The sequence below is a fragment of the Phoca vitulina genome, unplaced genomic scaffold, assembly GCF_004348235.1.
Source record: "Phoca vitulina isolate PV1807 unplaced genomic scaffold, GSC_HSeal_1.0 scaffold77, whole genome shotgun sequence".
NCBI classification, from domain to species: domain Eukaryota; kingdom Metazoa; phylum Chordata; class Mammalia; order Carnivora; family Phocidae; genus Phoca; species Phoca vitulina.
In genome coordinates, this window is record NW_022589780.1 from 1,251,952 (window position 1) to 1,268,524 (window position 16,573).

Consider the following 16,573-nt stretch of genomic DNA (forward strand, 5'->3'; position numbering starts at 1 on the left):
AACATTCTAAAATTTACTGTGGTGATACACAACTTTGTGAATATACTCAAAAATTACCAAATTGTACAGTTTAAAAGGGTAAATTTTATGGTATATTAGTTACATCTTAATTAAAAAAAAAAAAAAAGACACTTAAAAGTTACCATATGACCCAGCCAGCAATTGCACAATTAGGTGTATACCTAAAGGGAAATTACAACATTTGTCTACACAAAAACTTATACACAGATGCTCACAGAGCAATATTCAAAATAGCGAAATTGGATACAACTGATGAATGGACAAACATTCATACAAACATACAGCTGATGAATGGACAAACATTCAAAACGTATAACCACACAATGGAATATGATTCAGCATTCAAAGGGAACGAAGTGTTGCTACACACTACAACACGGATGATCCTTGAAAACCTTATGCTGAGTGAAACAAACCAGTCACAAAAGACCACATATTGTACGATTATACTTATATAAAATACAGGTCATGGTTGCCTAGGGCTAGAGAAGGAGCTAGGAGTGTGGAGTGACTGCTAAATGATATGGAGGGTGAGTTTCTTTTTGAAGGTGATAAACATGATCTAAAATTAGATTGTGGTACTGGTTGCACAACTCTGTGAATATATCCACAGAAGTGTACAGTTTAAATGGGTGTACAGTTTAAACGGGTGAATTTTATGGTACGTGAATTATATCTCAATAAAGCTGTTAAAAAAAACTCAGAACTGTAAACCTAAAAAAAGAGGCACAAGAACCTTTAAAAATAGTATTAAGAAGGCTAAATCTCACAGTGCAAACACAGAACAAAAAGGGCACTTTCAAATACATTCAGAACAAAAAGCTGAATGAGCAAGAACTAGGTCTCTGCCCTGTGCTAGCAGTATAATAATGATATGTGTCAGAGGTAAAATTCCTCAATTACTATTTTTGCTCCTGCATTCTCAGTTTCCAAGAGGGAAGTGCAGCCCAATATGAGTAAAGAGGTAGTAAGTGAGAACTCGACTCCTTTAACAGGAGTTCAAGTATCTTGGAGCAGATGAATTATAGCCAAGGAAATGGAGAGTACTTTCAAATGAGAATGCTGAAGCTATGTCAGCGATCTTTGAGGGATCACAGAGAAAGATGTTCCAGAAGACTGGGCAGATGTAATTTCAATTTTCAAAAAAAAAAAAGAAGAAGAAGAAGAAATAGAAGTTAATTCCATAAATTACAGACTGGTAAGTTTGATAAAAGTCTTCTAGATTATGGGATGGATGATCACAGGGATGGCTTGCAAGAACCTAGAAATGGAAGAATAAGCACTAGAAGCCAGCTTGAAGTCATTAAGAAGAAATCAATTTAGGCTAATCCTTATTTCTTTTTTGTAATGTCATTAAACTGGTAGCTAAGAGAAATATGGCAGACTTCGTATATCTGAACTTTAGCAAGGCATTTAGCAAAATCTTTTACGAGATCCTTAAGCACAAAATTGAGAAATAGGGGCTGGTTGTTAACTTTTGTTAGATTAATAATCACTTGAAAGATCATTCCCAAAGCATGCAGATTACCAGGCCACTATCATGCTAGACTAAGGTCTCTAATAGCAATCACCATGGGGTTCTTCTAGCCTTAGGAGCTTCATCATTTATATCCAACAGCTTAAATGAAGATATGGAAACCATGCTGATGAGGTTTATAAGTGACAATATCTGAGAAGGATAGTGAATACTTGAGATGACAGAATCAGGAGACCGATTTTAATCATAAGGAGTTGGGGATAAAACCAAGCCAAACCAAACAAAAATAAAACTTGCCTGGACCAGATGAAATCAAACCAAGGGCCAGATCCAAATCTCATACCTAAATTAGAAAATGAGTGCAAGGGAAAGAAACAGGTTTTCACTATTTCTGATATCAGCCTTGAACTTGAATTGTAGCTACTGTTAGAATATGACCTCAAATATTTCTGTCAAGACACCAATGACACAATAAGAGTACTAGAAGTTTTCATCTACAACTGTGGCCTTAAGCTCTCTCACCCTCTTTCAGACGGTCCCCTTCAGCCTTGGTTTTCTTCTGTCTTTCTGATCCAGCAAGGTCTACGAGATGCAGCTTGGAGCGAAAGCTGCTATTCCTGTGATGACAAGAAGACACAAATGAGAACGGCATGTGAGCTTGAGGGTGGCTGAGTGTCAAAGCCGACCTGCTGGCTCTGGTTTTCTTTCAAGTCAGTCAAAATGGCTCCACTAGTTACCAGTGCTCAGGGTACTGATGGCCGATGATTTGTCAAACGCACTGAAGAAGCAACTTAATATTCAACTTTGGTAGAACTACTGTTAACAATTTTGACTCTTTAAACTGTGAACTGCAACTTACTTGTCACTCTTCCTTCTTTGCTCTATGGAGATTGTAAAGATGGCATGAGATCGGGATGACTGGGAGTTCATAGCTGTGGAGGCCACAGTCCTACAGTTGTTGCCCTGCTCCAAACAGGAAACAGTGTCCAGGGCGACTACAACAGTCTTCTCAGTGAGTCCCACAATCTAATTCAGAGAAAGAAAAAAAAAATGCCCTTAGGATTCCGCTTTACATACTTCATCAGAGATAGAAGGACTGGCAGGTTAAAAAGTAATGCTTCAAGGGGCACCTGGGTGGCTCAGTCGTTAAGCGTCTGCCTTCTGCTCAGGTCGTGATCCCAGGGTCCTGGGATCGAGCCCCGCATCAGGCTCCCTGCTCGGCGGGAAACCTGCTTCTCCCTCTCCCACTCCCCCTGCTTGTGTTCCCTCTCTCGCTATATCTCTCTCTGTCAAATAAATAAATTAAAAAAATTTTTAAAAAATAATAATGCTTTGATGTTCCAATAGAACCTCAATAAATAGGACAGTTGTGGTGATAAGGACTGTTTTAACTAACTCTATGATCACAGCAAACCAAGGTCCCTAATCTCCCCTAGGGACTTCCAAAACAAGGGTACCAGACAACACTAGAGCTAGAAGAGATCTCTAGATTTTAGGATAGAGCAACGGATAGGTGCCCTCTGGGGAGCTCCTAAGTGAAGGTAAGCTTTGGCCCCAAGAACAGCAAGGGCAACACAAATACTTACAGTATTTCTCTTTGCTACTTTCTCCATGTGACCCTGTGCCCCTCCCTATACCTCTGACCGGTTTTAGACTTCATTTTCACTAGGGGAAACAGCAGGAAAACAGGGTCCTACGCTTGGTACTGTATCTACCCAAGATAATTTGTACACGTTAAAATCTCTTGGAGCCTCTGGAGATTGAACTTGATGATTATGAAGACCCTGCTAGCCCAAATATGCTATTGTTTTATTACTCCATAGCTCCCAGATCTACATCTGTGGCCCTAATTTCTAGTCCTTCATTTCTAATTGCCTGCCACTTATACTTTGTAAACAGTGAATTATAAACCAAACTCATCTTCCCTCCACCAGCACTGATTCTCTCCACTTCTGTTAGTATCTCTATGCGCAAAACCTCAGATTCACCTTCAATTCCTCTCCTCCCATTTCGCCATACCTCATCTGTCACCAACTCCTAGCCATTTTCCTTTTGAATCCATTGCTTCCTTTTCCTTCCCACATCTACCTGCCTCTTCCAGGCCAATCTTACTTCATGCCTGAAGAAGAAGGCAAAGTTTCTCCAACTGGCCTTCCTCATCCCAGTCTGTCTCCTTTTCAAGCCACTTGTGTTTAGTCTTCCTAAAATCCTGCTTCTGAAAATGTCACCAAATTACTAAGTTCTGTGCTAGATAATGAGGATCCGAGGAGATTTTAAGACACTCTCCTAACGTCCAGCAGCTAACACAGTTGGAGAGAGATACGCATAAGATAAAAACTTGGTAAAAGTGGCCATGGCAGTCTCGCTTATATACTGTCCACAGGGATGGAACACATGAAGCTTTAGCCTGGCTTCATAACCTGGTCCTAACACATCTATTACTTCTCAACCCAGAGCCTCGAATCCAGACAGACTGGTCTAGTCTTACTAACCCAAGGAGTATATTTTCTGCTTAAGCTACTCCTTACACAAGAATACCCTTACTTCTTTTCTCTCTACTTATATTCCATCTATCCCACCTGAAGAGTGTTCACAAACTTGTCCTTACCCACCCCGATTTAAATCAAAAACACATCCTTTTTTGTATTGAAAATTGTACCTCAAATAATGCTTGGGATTTAATTCCTGCCTTGGCATGGGGCATATAAAAGATCTTGGAACTGGGTCAAGACCTGGCTCAGTACCAACATTCTTTCTGGTGATAGCATGCATTTTGCCCAGGTTTCTTATCCCCACTATCCAAATTGTCTTCCTGTATTCCAAGTTTATCAGGCTTTTTTTTTTTTTTTTTTTAAGATTTTACTTATTTATTTGAGAGAGAGAGGGAGAGCAGGGAGGGAGAATGAGAGGGAGAAGCAGACTCCCCACTGAGCAGAGAGCCCAACTCGGGGCTCGATCCCAGGACTCTGGGATCATGACCTGAGCCGAAGGCAGATGCTTAACCGACTGAGCCACCCAGGCACCCCATCAGGCTTTCAAAATAGGTCTGATCCTTCAAGCCTTTATTTTAATACCTGGCTAATGACTTAATAACCCAGAAGGAAAAAAAAATCAGAAGCACGCCTGCTCTTCAAGCACCTGTACCCTAAACCTTCATCTTTCCATGCAGTGAAGAGAGGAAGGGGAAGAAGATGGGTAAGACACTATTTTACCAAGTTTTCCCATTTATATAACCTACTCTCATCCACTTCCAGCCCTGGATTCTCTCCCTGAATACTCAAGCTGGAGCTAGACCCAAGCTCTGCCTGTTTTCAATACCGGCTTCTGGATTTGGTCCACTCCCATATATAAAACTCCCAACCTTGCCTCAAATTTTCTGTTTAGCTATAGCTCCTCATCCTGCATCTAAACCATACGACAGAAGCCTCTCATATAAGTGATCTCTTCTTCCTGTGGTACTTATGAATTTTAAATTTTTTATATTATTTCATTTTTTCCTATTTAAATATCATTCCAAAGCCTAGCATAATGTCTGTTATAGTGCTGGCCCAACAGAATTTTCTGTGACCATGGTCTATATCTGTGCTGTCCTATAGTAGCCACAGCCACATGTAGCTATTGGGATATGTGGCTAGTGTGATGAAGGGACTGAATTTTAAATTTCATTATATCTTAGTTCACTTAAGTTTAGCCATTTGTGGCTAGTGGCTATTGTACTGAATAGCCCAGGCTTAGAACTCTGTAAATAATTAATAAATATTTAGTTGATATTAGCATTCCTTCCACAGGGAACAGGAAGATGATAAAACTTCCTTCCCCACAAGAGCTCCCATCTAGGAATTCTAGATTAACAAGGGAAATTAGGATCACACAAAATCTGAAAGACTGAGATGTCAGTAGCCATTTAAAACCACAGTGGCAAATAAAAGGGATGTGAACTTTAGCAGTGGCCAACATTTTTCAGTAACAACAAATGAGACAAACACACCTTTATGCCTTCTTTAGGATCCTCTCGTATATTTATTTGAGAGGCTTTCTCACGAGATGGGCATAGAAGATCCAAGATTTCTTCGTTGTAAATCTGTATTGTTAAAAATGAAGTGGTAAAAACAAGATGTTAACAGTGATAATCTTGGGGTGGTGGGATCATAGGTGATTTTTAAAATTCTTTGTGACTTTCTGTATTAAAAAATAGTTTACAACATATTATTTTTATAATTAAGAAAAGGCCTTTAATCTCACAGGTAACCATTTGATACTTACAAGAATGAATTCACATATTCATTGTAACAAAATTGAGACTGCTCTCTTAGGACAGTTTCTTGGGAATAGCAGACACAATGAAAAGTTACCTGAGTGCCCAAATTCAGTTCTTTGATGGTACCATAACAGCATCATCTTCCCTGATTTTGCTACAATGTTTAAGTAACGGGTCCTTAGTGGAGGGTGGAAATGGGAAGCACATGGGAGAAGTGGCAACCAATATTTCAACCACCAGAACTTTAAGTATTTAGAACAGTGTTTAGCACATAGCAAGCACCATATTTGTTTGCTATTATTGCTGTTGCTGCAATTTAACCTACCAGGTTCTTAAGTAATTTTTACATTTGATTACCTGACCATAACTGGGTTAATCAAGAGATTCAAGAAGGCTAAATCTTAATGATGTTTAACTCCCTGCCTTCCAACTCTATACCTCCAATACCTATTAATGTATTAAGATTCAACTCCAGGAAGGAGTATTCACATACAATATATAATTTCATGCTTACATTATATAAGTTTAATCATTGCTCGTTAAAGATATCACTGCTATGGAACCAACTAGCTAGTTTCCCAAAACCCATAAATTTCCTGAACATGTGTTTGAGGTCATGAGGTTAGATATAACTGGTCAATCCAGTTGTATAGTGACATTCACTAGAATGAAAACCACACAAGGGTAGGGATTTTTATGTTTTGTTCACGGATATGTTCCAAGTACCTAGAACAGGCCCTGTAACACAGTAGGTATTCAATAACATCTGTTGAATAAACACATTCTATTATCACACAGCTCAATACTTCACCCATTTTTTATAACATTCTTCCTGAAGTAGAAGCATTATCACTCAGGCCTCAAAACAGTAAAGGAAAATCAAATATTTTTCTGCAGACGCTACAGGGAATCAGCAGCAGAGGCCAAATTGGAATTAAAGAACTCCTATCATCTTTTTATGCGGCAATGCCAACTCCTCCAACAATCAGATTAAACAGACTATTCTGACAAGAAAAGAACTGGGCAGGAGCCAGCTCCAACTGAGCCAGTAAATTTTCTCTATCAATTTATTAAAATGTAATTTACTAAAAATGCAATTTACTAATTTGAGTCATGCCAGAAAAAAACTCAATTTGGATTTATTTTTTCTATCCAAAGATACATTTGAATTCAGTATAATTAAAGATAAATCATTTACCTCTAAGTATGACACTTTCAGAGTAAATTCGATGTCACTCTTTTTATCAATTTCTTTGAAGAGCAATTGTATTACCCTAGGAATGACCCCAACTGTTGGTTCATTCTCTTGCTCTGCGGTGTATGCACCTCCCATTGAATAGGTTTTTCCAGAGCCAGTCTGCCCATAGGCCAGGACGGTTGCATTGTATCCTGGCAAAATAGAAATCACATGCATAGTGGTACTCAAATATTTTCATCCAATCAATATACACCATTTCCTTCAGCAATTACTTGCAACAAAATTGAGACTGCTCTCTTAAGACAGGGGTCTCTTAGGAATAGCAGACACAGAGAAAACTTATATGCATGCCAGGATTTTGCATTTCTCCAAACCAGCAAAGAAGAAAAATACCAGCGCCAGAATGTGTGCCCCTCTTCATTGCCCTTAAAAGCTAGGAAGTAAAACACTTAAAGATAAGACTGAGATAATAAAGGTGGCCGACTCACTGCCAAAAAGCCATTCAGAGCTTTATAATTCTACTTTTAGCAATTCTAAATTATGGGAATTAAATGAAAGTCTTAGAAGTTGCATAAATAGAAGGGATTCCAACATATATGTTTTTGATGACCAGTCTTCATCTGAAAAGGCAACAAAGTTGATTTTTACGATCAGTGAAAGCATCCACTCCTTATCTAAACTCTCAGACTGCATCTGGACCATATTATCAGGCTCCTTGGCACTTTTTTTTTCTTTTTAAAAGAACTTGTTTGTCTAAATGAAGACCTTCCTTGATATTCTGAAAGATCATAAGATGTTACATCAAGATTTTCACTGTAATAAATAGCTAGTATCACCTGGCATGACCATGAGGCAAAAGAATAATATCCCATAATCTTCTACAATACCACAGATATGTGTACATAGTAATAACTGGGGAAACCAAGTTTCAGTACTTTCCCCAAAATATTCAGGGCTCTCTGGTATTGGGAATTCAGAGTACAAGAGGATGATGTTGAAAATATTGGCTGTGTCTTTGCAACTGAGAGCAATGTTAACCAAACATATATATTGGAATCACTATCTACTTCATATTCCTCTAAAGACTATAATTTAATTCTCAGATTCCCAAGTTAAGATAAAAGTATAAAACTATAGTGCTCTTACTGAGCTGTGAAGCAACATTCTGAGGAAGATGACCAGATAATGAAGGGTCTGGAAACCATACTGTTTCCAGAATAGCTAAAGGACACAGGGATGGTTAATTAGAAGAGACTTAGGCAGAATCACATAATTGTCTTCCAAATGTGTAAATAGGAAAAAGATTAACTTTATAGTGGAGAAGCCTGGCAGATAACACTGTAATCGAATAATCAAAATGAACATCAGCAGTAATGAAACAAATCATCATGTGTTGGTGATAGGATTCAATGGGAAGAATACAGCATCATTTCTGTGATATTCCTGGTACAGATATACAACTTGAATCCAATCATAAGTAAACATCAGACAAACCAAAATTGATAAACAGTTTACAAAACAACTGGTCTTTAAGAGTCAGGATCACCAAAAAAAAAAAAAGACTGAAAAAACTTTAGAATGAAAGAGACTATAAAGAGACAGCACAACTAAATATAACAAGTGCTTTTGAACCAGATTCTTTTACTCTAAAGGATGTTATTGGGACAACTGGTGAAACCTGAACAAAGTCTGAGGACTAGATGGTAGTAATGTAGCAATGCTAATTTCATGATTTTGATGCTTATATGCTTATACTGTAGTTATGTAGGAGGAAGTCCTTGAGTGTGGCAAATATACACTAAAGTATTCAGGAGGCATCAGGTCAACAATCCATCTCAAATGATTCAGGAAAAAAGTTTTTTATGCTGTTCTTGCAACATTTCTCTAAGTTTGACATTATTGCTTTAATATTTTAAAAGTTTGAAACAAAGTGTTCAGTGTGTCCTGAGCCATAACATCATTTTAAAAAGTGGGAAAAATATGTGAATTTGCCTAGAGGGATGAACTAACATCACTGGGTAGAAATTATAGGGAAGCAAATTTCATCTCTATATAATCTAGTGCAATTGGAGTTGTCCAAAATTCAATCAATGGGACCACCTTGTGAGTCAGTGAGTTCCCTATCAAAGGAAAAAAAATTTAAATAGATGCTGGAAGTTCACTTAGAGATATTGCTGGAAAGCATTTTTCTTTCGATGCAAAGTAAGACTACATAATGTACAAATGTGTCTTTTATCTTTAAGGGACTGGTGTGCTGTGGTTCAACTTCTTTTACATAGACCTCTGCTTTGAATCCTGAATAACCTCTGTACTGGAATAACAATAATTAAACATCTCTCAGGCACTGCTCCCTTCTTTAGAACCCTACTCTACTGCTATGGTCTTCAACTACACTAAAGTCTTAGCTTCTTCAATAAAGATTATTAACTGGTCAGAGTACTCAGGGGTTTTAGGAAATATTCTTCACCTAAAAGAATTCTATTCATCATCCAAGATCTCGCTCAAAGGTTCCCCATGCTGTGAAATTCACCCCTAATCCCCCAAGCAGAGTTAGTGCCATCCTTTTGGTTTTCATAACACTTGGAAAGCAGTGCTACTTCTATAGCAGGACTTACTCTATTGTGTATTTTTAACTTTTAAAATATTTTTTCTTAAAGATAAGTGCAAAAAGGTTAAAATTTTTTATGTACTTAAAATTACGTATGTAGTCATCTACTACCACTCCCACTCCTGGACTTTGAACTCCTCCAGGGCATGGAAGCTATGTAACTTTTCTCTGAATCCTCAACAGGCTTCAGAGTACCTGGGCCTTAAGTAGGTTGGCAAACTGATCATCTTCAGCACCCATGAAAGAGCTTAGAACTGAATGAAGTTCCAGGACAAACCAACAAAAATATATATACAAGTCAAAGATGGGCTGAACCACAGAAAGCAAATACAGTATAAAACTAGCATCAAGGGTACAGATTTTCGCAAATGATACTGAGTTAGTTCCCAGGCTGTGGGTTCTTTGAAGGCAGGACTCATGTTTCATCTATTCCCCTATTTGCAGCACCCATGTACAGTGGCTGACACAAAACATATGCTCGAGAACCGGTGGAAGAATTAAATAGCCTTACCTTTAAATATGCCTTTTATGAGTGGTGCTACTGCTGTATTGAAGACCTCTTCCTGTTCCGTAGAGGGGTCAAACACAAAATCGTAGGTAAAGGATTTGTCAGTACCAAGCACCACCTAGAGAAGGCAAGGGACAAGGAGTAAGAAAACTTGAAAGGCGAGACCACGCCCCTCACTGCCATTTGGCCCCAGCTGTTCAGAGGCAGGCCCAGGACTCTCGTACGCACCTGAGGCTCCCCGGGTACGAAGGAAAGGCACATCTGGCAGCCCTCACTAATCTCTTTGGGGACCAGAGGGCGACATCGCAGTGCCACTCTTACAGGAATTCCCTTCACCTCTTCCTTCATGATCCTATCGCAGCACCGTCTCTGCGGAGGGGAAAAAAGAAAAGATACTTGCTGATGAATCTTGGTAGGTCGGGAGGGGTGGGAGTTCCGGCCCGCCCTGGAGGGTGGGATGGGTTACGGAACTCAGCGGTAGCGGTGGCAGCCTCCCCGTCCCAGCGGGATCGCTGCCTCCGGAGAGTCACTGTCCCTCAGACTTGGCCACGACCGCACAGCCCGTCAAGCCCTACGCTCTGAAGAGAGCGAAGTGGAGTCTGAAATGAAAAGGAAACCCCCAGCAGAGATGACGACAAAGAACCAAAACCCCAGCGTCCCGGGAAAGGCAGATCCTGAGCTAAGGTGTGCTCCCTCAACTCACCGAACTAAACGTCCCTTCCCCGGTCTCCCGCCGCCCTGTCCCAACCGGAGCTTTAACCGCCAAGTTTCAAATCGGTCCCTGAGGCGCCAGCCAATCGGAGCGCAGACAGATTGCGGGCAGAGCACGCACGACGGCGCGCGCAGGAATACGCGTTGGGAAGGGGAGGACCTGTGCGCCGCACCCTGAACCCGCCCTTTCCGACCCACCCGAGCATCCGCTTCCGGTTTCCAGACTGAATTGACGGTGAGCGGAGCCTGAGGTTCCTGCGGCCTGCGGGTGGGTGAGCCGGTATGGCGCGGACCGCGGCTTGTGCGCCGGACTCCAGCAGAATGCGGGGCGGGGACCTGGAAGGTGGCTGGCGGTGAAGGAGGGGTCGTTCGGGGGACCCCCACCATTACTGATCTCATCTAGGGAATGTGGGGCGGTGCCTTGCCCCGAGTACTTATGGATAGTTGGAGGCAGCCCTCTCTTGGACTTCGGAAATTAGACGCTCCTGATTTCCTCTTCTCTGGAATGAAGACGGTCTATTTTGCAGGATTGTTGTGAGAAAGGAGATTGTCTCTATGGAGTAACTAACAGGTTGCTTGGCATCCAGGTGTTCAGCAAAGTTACTTGTTTTCTTCCATCTTTTTTCTTCTTTCTCTCTCTCAGCCTCTATCACCAGGAAGTGGGCTGAGCCCATAGACCGACAGCCTCAGGATGGAGTGGGGTTGTTTTTTGAAACTTGCTGGACTGCTGACCCTTTTGAACCGTTTTTTATCAGCTTCGATTCACCCCTCCTTCCATTTCAGGGCCTTGCTGGAGATGGACAGCCGGATTCCTTATGATGACTACCCCGTGGTCTTCCTGCCTGCCTATGAGAATCCCCCAGCATGGATCCCACCTCATGAGGTGGGAATGCTTAAGTAGGGGATTTTTCCTTGTGGGCATGAGATGGTATATGAAAGGTAGGATGATGGCAGGGTTAGAAAGCTCAATGGAGGATGAATTCTAGCCTTTGTTGTAGCCAGGGGACTACAGAATCCAACTTTTATCAGAAGTTGGATTCTGAACAACTGGGCCCTTTGGGAACTTCTAATGGAATCCTCCTGCCAGAGTCCATTCACACCAGAGAATTCTGGAAATTCAGAGCCCTAGTTTCTATTCTTTCAAGGTAAAGAGGTGGGGGGGAGCTACTGGGCTGCTGACATTTCCCCATGCTATCCATCTACCCATTTGGACAGCCTTATCTGTTCTACTTAACAACGAAGCCCATGACCACACCTTTTCCTGACTTTAAGGTGATGCATTTGTAGTCCAGATGAAGGTGGGTATAAAATCTAAGGCTGGTAGTAAGATTTCTGGGGTTGCTGTGTCTTGCAGAGGGTATATCACCCAGACTACAACAATGAGTTGACCCAGTTTCTGCCCCGAATTGTCACACTGAAGAAACCCCCTGGAGCTCAGGTGAGCTTATGGAACAATTGTGTCTTTATTTTTTTTTTAGATTTTATTTATTTATTTGAGAGAGAGAGAAAGAGAGAGCATGCGCACACACAAGTAGGAGGGGCAGAGGGAGAGGAAGAAGCTGATTCCCCAATGAGCAAGGAGCCCAATGCGGGGCTCCATCCCAGGATCCTGAGATCATGACCTGAGCCGAAGGCAGATGCTTAACCGACTGAGCCACCCAGGAGCTCCAGAACAATTGCGTCTTATTCCAGGCTAGCTTTGTCTGTACCAGGCCCAGAAGTTGACAGTGGTTGGGGGGATGGATGGGAAAGCAGGTAGGGAGGTAAGGAAACTTTTTAATGGGCAGAAAATCTGAGATACCACTTCCACAACTTCTGACTTCTCTCTGAGGAACACATAAGCCAAGCTATCATACAGTGATGCTATTAGATGTTCTTGTGTGCGTGATCTATATTGAGCCCCCCTTCTGTGCTCTTATCTTACAGTTGGGATTTAATATCCGAGGAGGAAAGGCCTCCCAGCTAGGCATCTTTATCTCCAAGGTATGTGTGCCTAGTAGGCAATATGGATTGCTAGTTCCCTTTGTTAAATTACCAGATTGCAGAACCCTGGTGTCCAAAGGCCTGGGAGAAGAATGATACAATAGACCTACAGAAGGGGCATCATGGGGACACCCTTTCCCATTTAAAACTTCTCACCTGGCAAACCCATCTGTTTCCCTACATTGTCACACACACACACACACACACACACACACACACGCTAGCACCTTACATTTGAATAGCACTTAATTTCACTTATAGCCTTTGAAATTCTCTCGCCTCAATCTCATATATTTTCTCCTTACCAACAGGTGATTCCCGACTCGGATGCACATCGGGCAGGACTTCAGGAAGGGGACCAAGTCCTAGCTGTGAATGATGTGGATTTCCAAGACATTGAGCACAGTAAGGTGAGCACAGCATCTGGGCTGTGGTGAAGCGAGAAGCCATCCCGGGTAGGAAAGGTTGGACAGGATTAGCCTGGTCTGTAACTTGGTAAGAAGGAGTTTCTGCTCAGGAGGTCCATCAGGAGGAGGAAGCTAGTAGTAACCCTGAAGGTTAGAGTAGCAAACTGTTCTTCTCCTGTTATGATACTGTCCTGGCTTGTATCTTCATTTGTACAAGCTGCTGTGTTCCTTCCAGGCTGTTGAGATCCTGAAGACAGCCCGCGAAATCAGCATGCGTGTCCGCTTCTTTCCCTACAGTAAGTGCCACTCTCTTTTTCATTTACCTGGTGGGGCCCTGGGTAGGAACTCTTTAAATACTGATTACTAAAGCTTCCACCCCCCAAGTTGGGGATGGGGAATTGGGAGCACAGGCCTGAAAGTAACCTGTTCTTGTCTATCCTTTTCTTTTCTCCTTTCCCCAGATTATCATCGTCAAAAAGAGAGGACTGTACACTAGAGAGTTGCAGTCCATAGCCCTCCACAGGGAATCTTCTAGGACAAGCTGGTTAGGCCTCAGGGAAGCCTCTTGGGAACCTCAACTCTCGGCCCCACCCTGGCAGAGTGGCGTGGGGAAGATGGGGACACTGAGTCCCTGCCACCAAGCCAGCTAGCCAGCTGCATTACCCAGAGCATACTGTACTCCTTGTTCCCTCGTTCTGTAGGTGAGCTTCATTCATTCCCTGAAACGGGAAGGATGGAGATACCTAGGTATAGCCTGTGGAGAGCCCAGCTAGAAAAGGCAACTGACATTTATTGAATATCACATGCTAGACAACTACATATGTGTCATATCATGTTCATCAGAGTCTAGAAATCAATAGAAAAAAGAATCTTGAGGCAACTGACGTTTATTGAATACCACGTGCTAGCCAGTTACACACGTGTCATATGTTCATCAGAGTCTAGAAATCAATAGCAAAAAGGATCCTGGGGGCCTTCCATCTCATCCCTTCATTGTACTACCAGTCTCAAATCACTCCGGAGACTCCCTGGGACTGCCCCCCCCCCAACTCCCTCCTATCCTCTCTCCCCCAAAATAGTAAAAGGCAATGCTGAGGAAATGTCGGTGTGACTTTTGGATGATACTGACTGGGTTTTAAATGCTATTGAGGCAAAAATAAAAGCTCTTGCAAAGAGAGGTGCCAGTGGAAGTAGCAGCAACCCTCTACCTCCCTCACAACTGTATCTGGCCAGTCCGTCAGGGAGGCCCAGGAACCTTAACTTCAGTGTAACTGAGGAATGGTATAGGGTGAGGGGGGATACTAGAAGAAACCGTGCCCCTTCGCTCATGAGCTTTGGACATTTCTCTGCAGGGAGGTGGTGTTAATATAATTGCCTTCTTCCCCAGAATCTTTGATCTGGAACACAAATGAAGGGAGAGGCTTGGATGCATTCCTTTCAGGGACAGCAGTAAGAAATTGGTTCCCAACTTCCAGCTTGTAGGCTGAGTGGTACTGTTGACTTTCCCCCTTTTCTCCACCCCAGCCCCCAGATGACCTGCCACCGTCTTTGTTACCAGTCCACTGTTAGCCATTCCAGGCCACACCTTATGCCATTTCCATTGGCATCTCTGAAATACCCATTCAGAATAGAATGGTTTCTAATGAGGTATGGGGTGAAGTGCCCCCATGATGAAAGTCCCGAATTTGCCTTGAAAGAATCCTGGGAAGCTTAAATAATGTATTTCCAAGGCCCTGCCCCTGGAGAGTGATTCTGTTGTTCTGGGGTCTAACCTGGGAATCTGGAGTTTAAAAAAAAAAAAAAAAGTCTTCAAATGTGAGAAACAGTTCTAAATAGTATATCGCTATGAGGAAGTTCTGGCTCTCTCTATAAATCCCACCTCAGCTTTACTATGCGCTGTTCTCTGGTAGCTACATCCTTGTGAGGAGAGGCAGAGGTAGTCTCTGCTTCCTGGGAAATCCTGCTCCCATTCTGTGCTCCTATTTGCTGTGCTGCCCCCCAGTGGCCATCTGGAAAAACTGGAGGCTGAGATACTTGCCCAAAGGCATATTGGCTGAGTCTGCTGAATGTTGAGGTCCAAGACTCTGCCTGCTGTTAACGGGTTTTAAAACAGCTCATCTAAGAAGTGTGGTAAATGTAAAAAGTCCCAGCTAGGTGCCATGGGCCTAAGAGGCCAAAAGCCTCCTACCCTAAATTGGTTCTCACTTTGAGGTACCTAGAATGGGTCCTTGTTGGGACACTAGCATGATGCCATTGCATTGTAAAGGTCCAGGCATAGCATGGAGAAGACAAGCAATAACAGGCTGAGGCTAAAGGACCAGTCATTTATTGAGGGTGTAGATAAGAAAACACGGGGAATGAACTGTTTCCGCCTTTGAGGTATCCCAGCTGCTGTAGGACTGCATCCCCTATAGATGGCTTTTAGCAGTCAGAGAAGGTAAGGTGGGATTCCTGGGCCCTGCAATAACTTTCCACCCCACAGCTGCGAGACGCAGTCAAGAAAGAACGATAGCATTTTCAGGGGTTCTGTTAAAATTTTTTTTTTATTTTAAGTACACTCCACACCCATTGCGGGGCTGGAACTCAACGACCCTGACATTAAAAACCACATGCTCCACTGACTGAGCCAGCCAGGTGGCCCTCGGGGAGTGTCTTTTACTCCTAAGTTCAGGAATCATATGAAACCTTAGTAAGTAGCCAAGTATTTATTTTTAAAGATTTTTTATTTATTTGAGAGTGAGAGAGAACACAAGCAGCGGGGAGGGGCAGGGGGCAAGGGAGAAGCAGACCCCCCCCCATGCTGAGCAGGGAGCCTGATGCAGGGCTCGATCCCAGGACCCCAGGACCATGACCTGAGCCGAAGGCAGACACTTAACCAACTGAGCCACCCAGGCACCCCAGTAGCCAAGTATTTAAACCTTAAATCTGAGGGTGAAGGAGATGGACTACTGGGAAGCCCAAATGCAATAAAATCAAATTAGACAGAGACCAAGTTATCAATAGGAACAATGGCTTTTGATGCCTGACTCTGTGGAAGGCTCCAGTTGGATTTCAACCACTGAAGTGTGTGTTAAGTTAAGAGGGATGTAGCTGGGGTTAAATCTCAACTACCAGGGGGGGTAGCTTCTAGGAAACAGAAGAAGAATTCTGATCTTACCTCTTTTGCCTGAAGGCAGACCAGGGAGCTACTGTTGGCTGTTAGTCCCATTTTCCCTTAAATATCAGTCAGGCCTGGCCTTAAACTCAGCAAAGGAAGTTTGCCTTCTCTGAATTACACTCCCTAGCCCAGCAAAGCTGGGAGAAAGGATACTCCTCTTCATTGGAAATGAATTCTGGATGGAAGGGCAGAAGCCATGTGCTGGAATAGCTGTGAGTGTGTGTGCGCGTGTGCGTGCGCATGCG

The 16,573-nt window shown here is 42.6% G+C and overlaps 2 protein-coding genes across 5 annotated transcripts in view; one reads left to right on the forward strand and one right to left on the reverse strand.

Moving 5' to 3' along the window:
• The window catches only part of KIF4A (kinesin family member 4A), a 114,877-nt gene extending 104,016 nt beyond the window's left edge, over window positions 1-10,861 (reverse strand). The window contains exons 1-7 of the mRNA XM_032393880.1: window positions 10,774-10,861; window positions 10,299-10,439; window positions 10,074-10,188; window positions 6,955-7,145; window positions 5,487-5,579; window positions 2,358-2,524; window positions 2,021-2,115 (exon numbers count right to left, since the gene is read on the reverse strand). Coding sequence (XP_032249771.1) covers window positions 2,021-2,115; window positions 2,358-2,524; window positions 5,487-5,579; window positions 6,955-7,145; window positions 10,074-10,188; window positions 10,299-10,418 — 781 coding nt within the window. The 5' untranslated portion in view covers window positions 10,419-10,439; window positions 10,774-10,861. The remainder of the gene's footprint in view (window positions 1-2,020; window positions 2,116-2,357; window positions 2,525-5,486; window positions 5,580-6,954; window positions 7,146-10,073; window positions 10,189-10,298; window positions 10,440-10,773) is intronic.
• Window positions 10,862-10,974: 113 nt separating this feature from the next.
• PDZD11 (PDZ domain containing 11) lies at window positions 10,975-14,348 on the forward strand. 4 transcript variants are annotated; one of them, XM_032393811.1, is made up of 7 exons: window positions 10,975-11,049; window positions 11,565-11,664; window positions 12,136-12,219; window positions 12,708-12,764; window positions 13,076-13,174; window positions 13,407-13,467; window positions 13,633-14,348. In XM_032393811.1, the coding sequence occupies exons 2-7, from the start codon at window positions 11,578-11,580 to the stop codon at window positions 13,665-13,667; spliced, it is 423 nt and encodes a 140-aa protein (XP_032249702.1). In that variant the 5' UTR covers window positions 10,975-11,049; window positions 11,565-11,577; the 3' UTR covers window positions 13,668-14,348. The 4 variants fall into 4 exon arrangements, with proteins under 4 accessions (XP_032249702.1, XP_032249704.1, XP_032249703.1 ...); XM_032393813.1 differs by having other exon boundaries at window positions 10,979-11,016; XM_032393812.1 differs by having other exon boundaries at window positions 11,000-11,061.
• The last annotated feature ends 2,225 nt before the right edge of the window (window positions 14,349-16,573 follow it).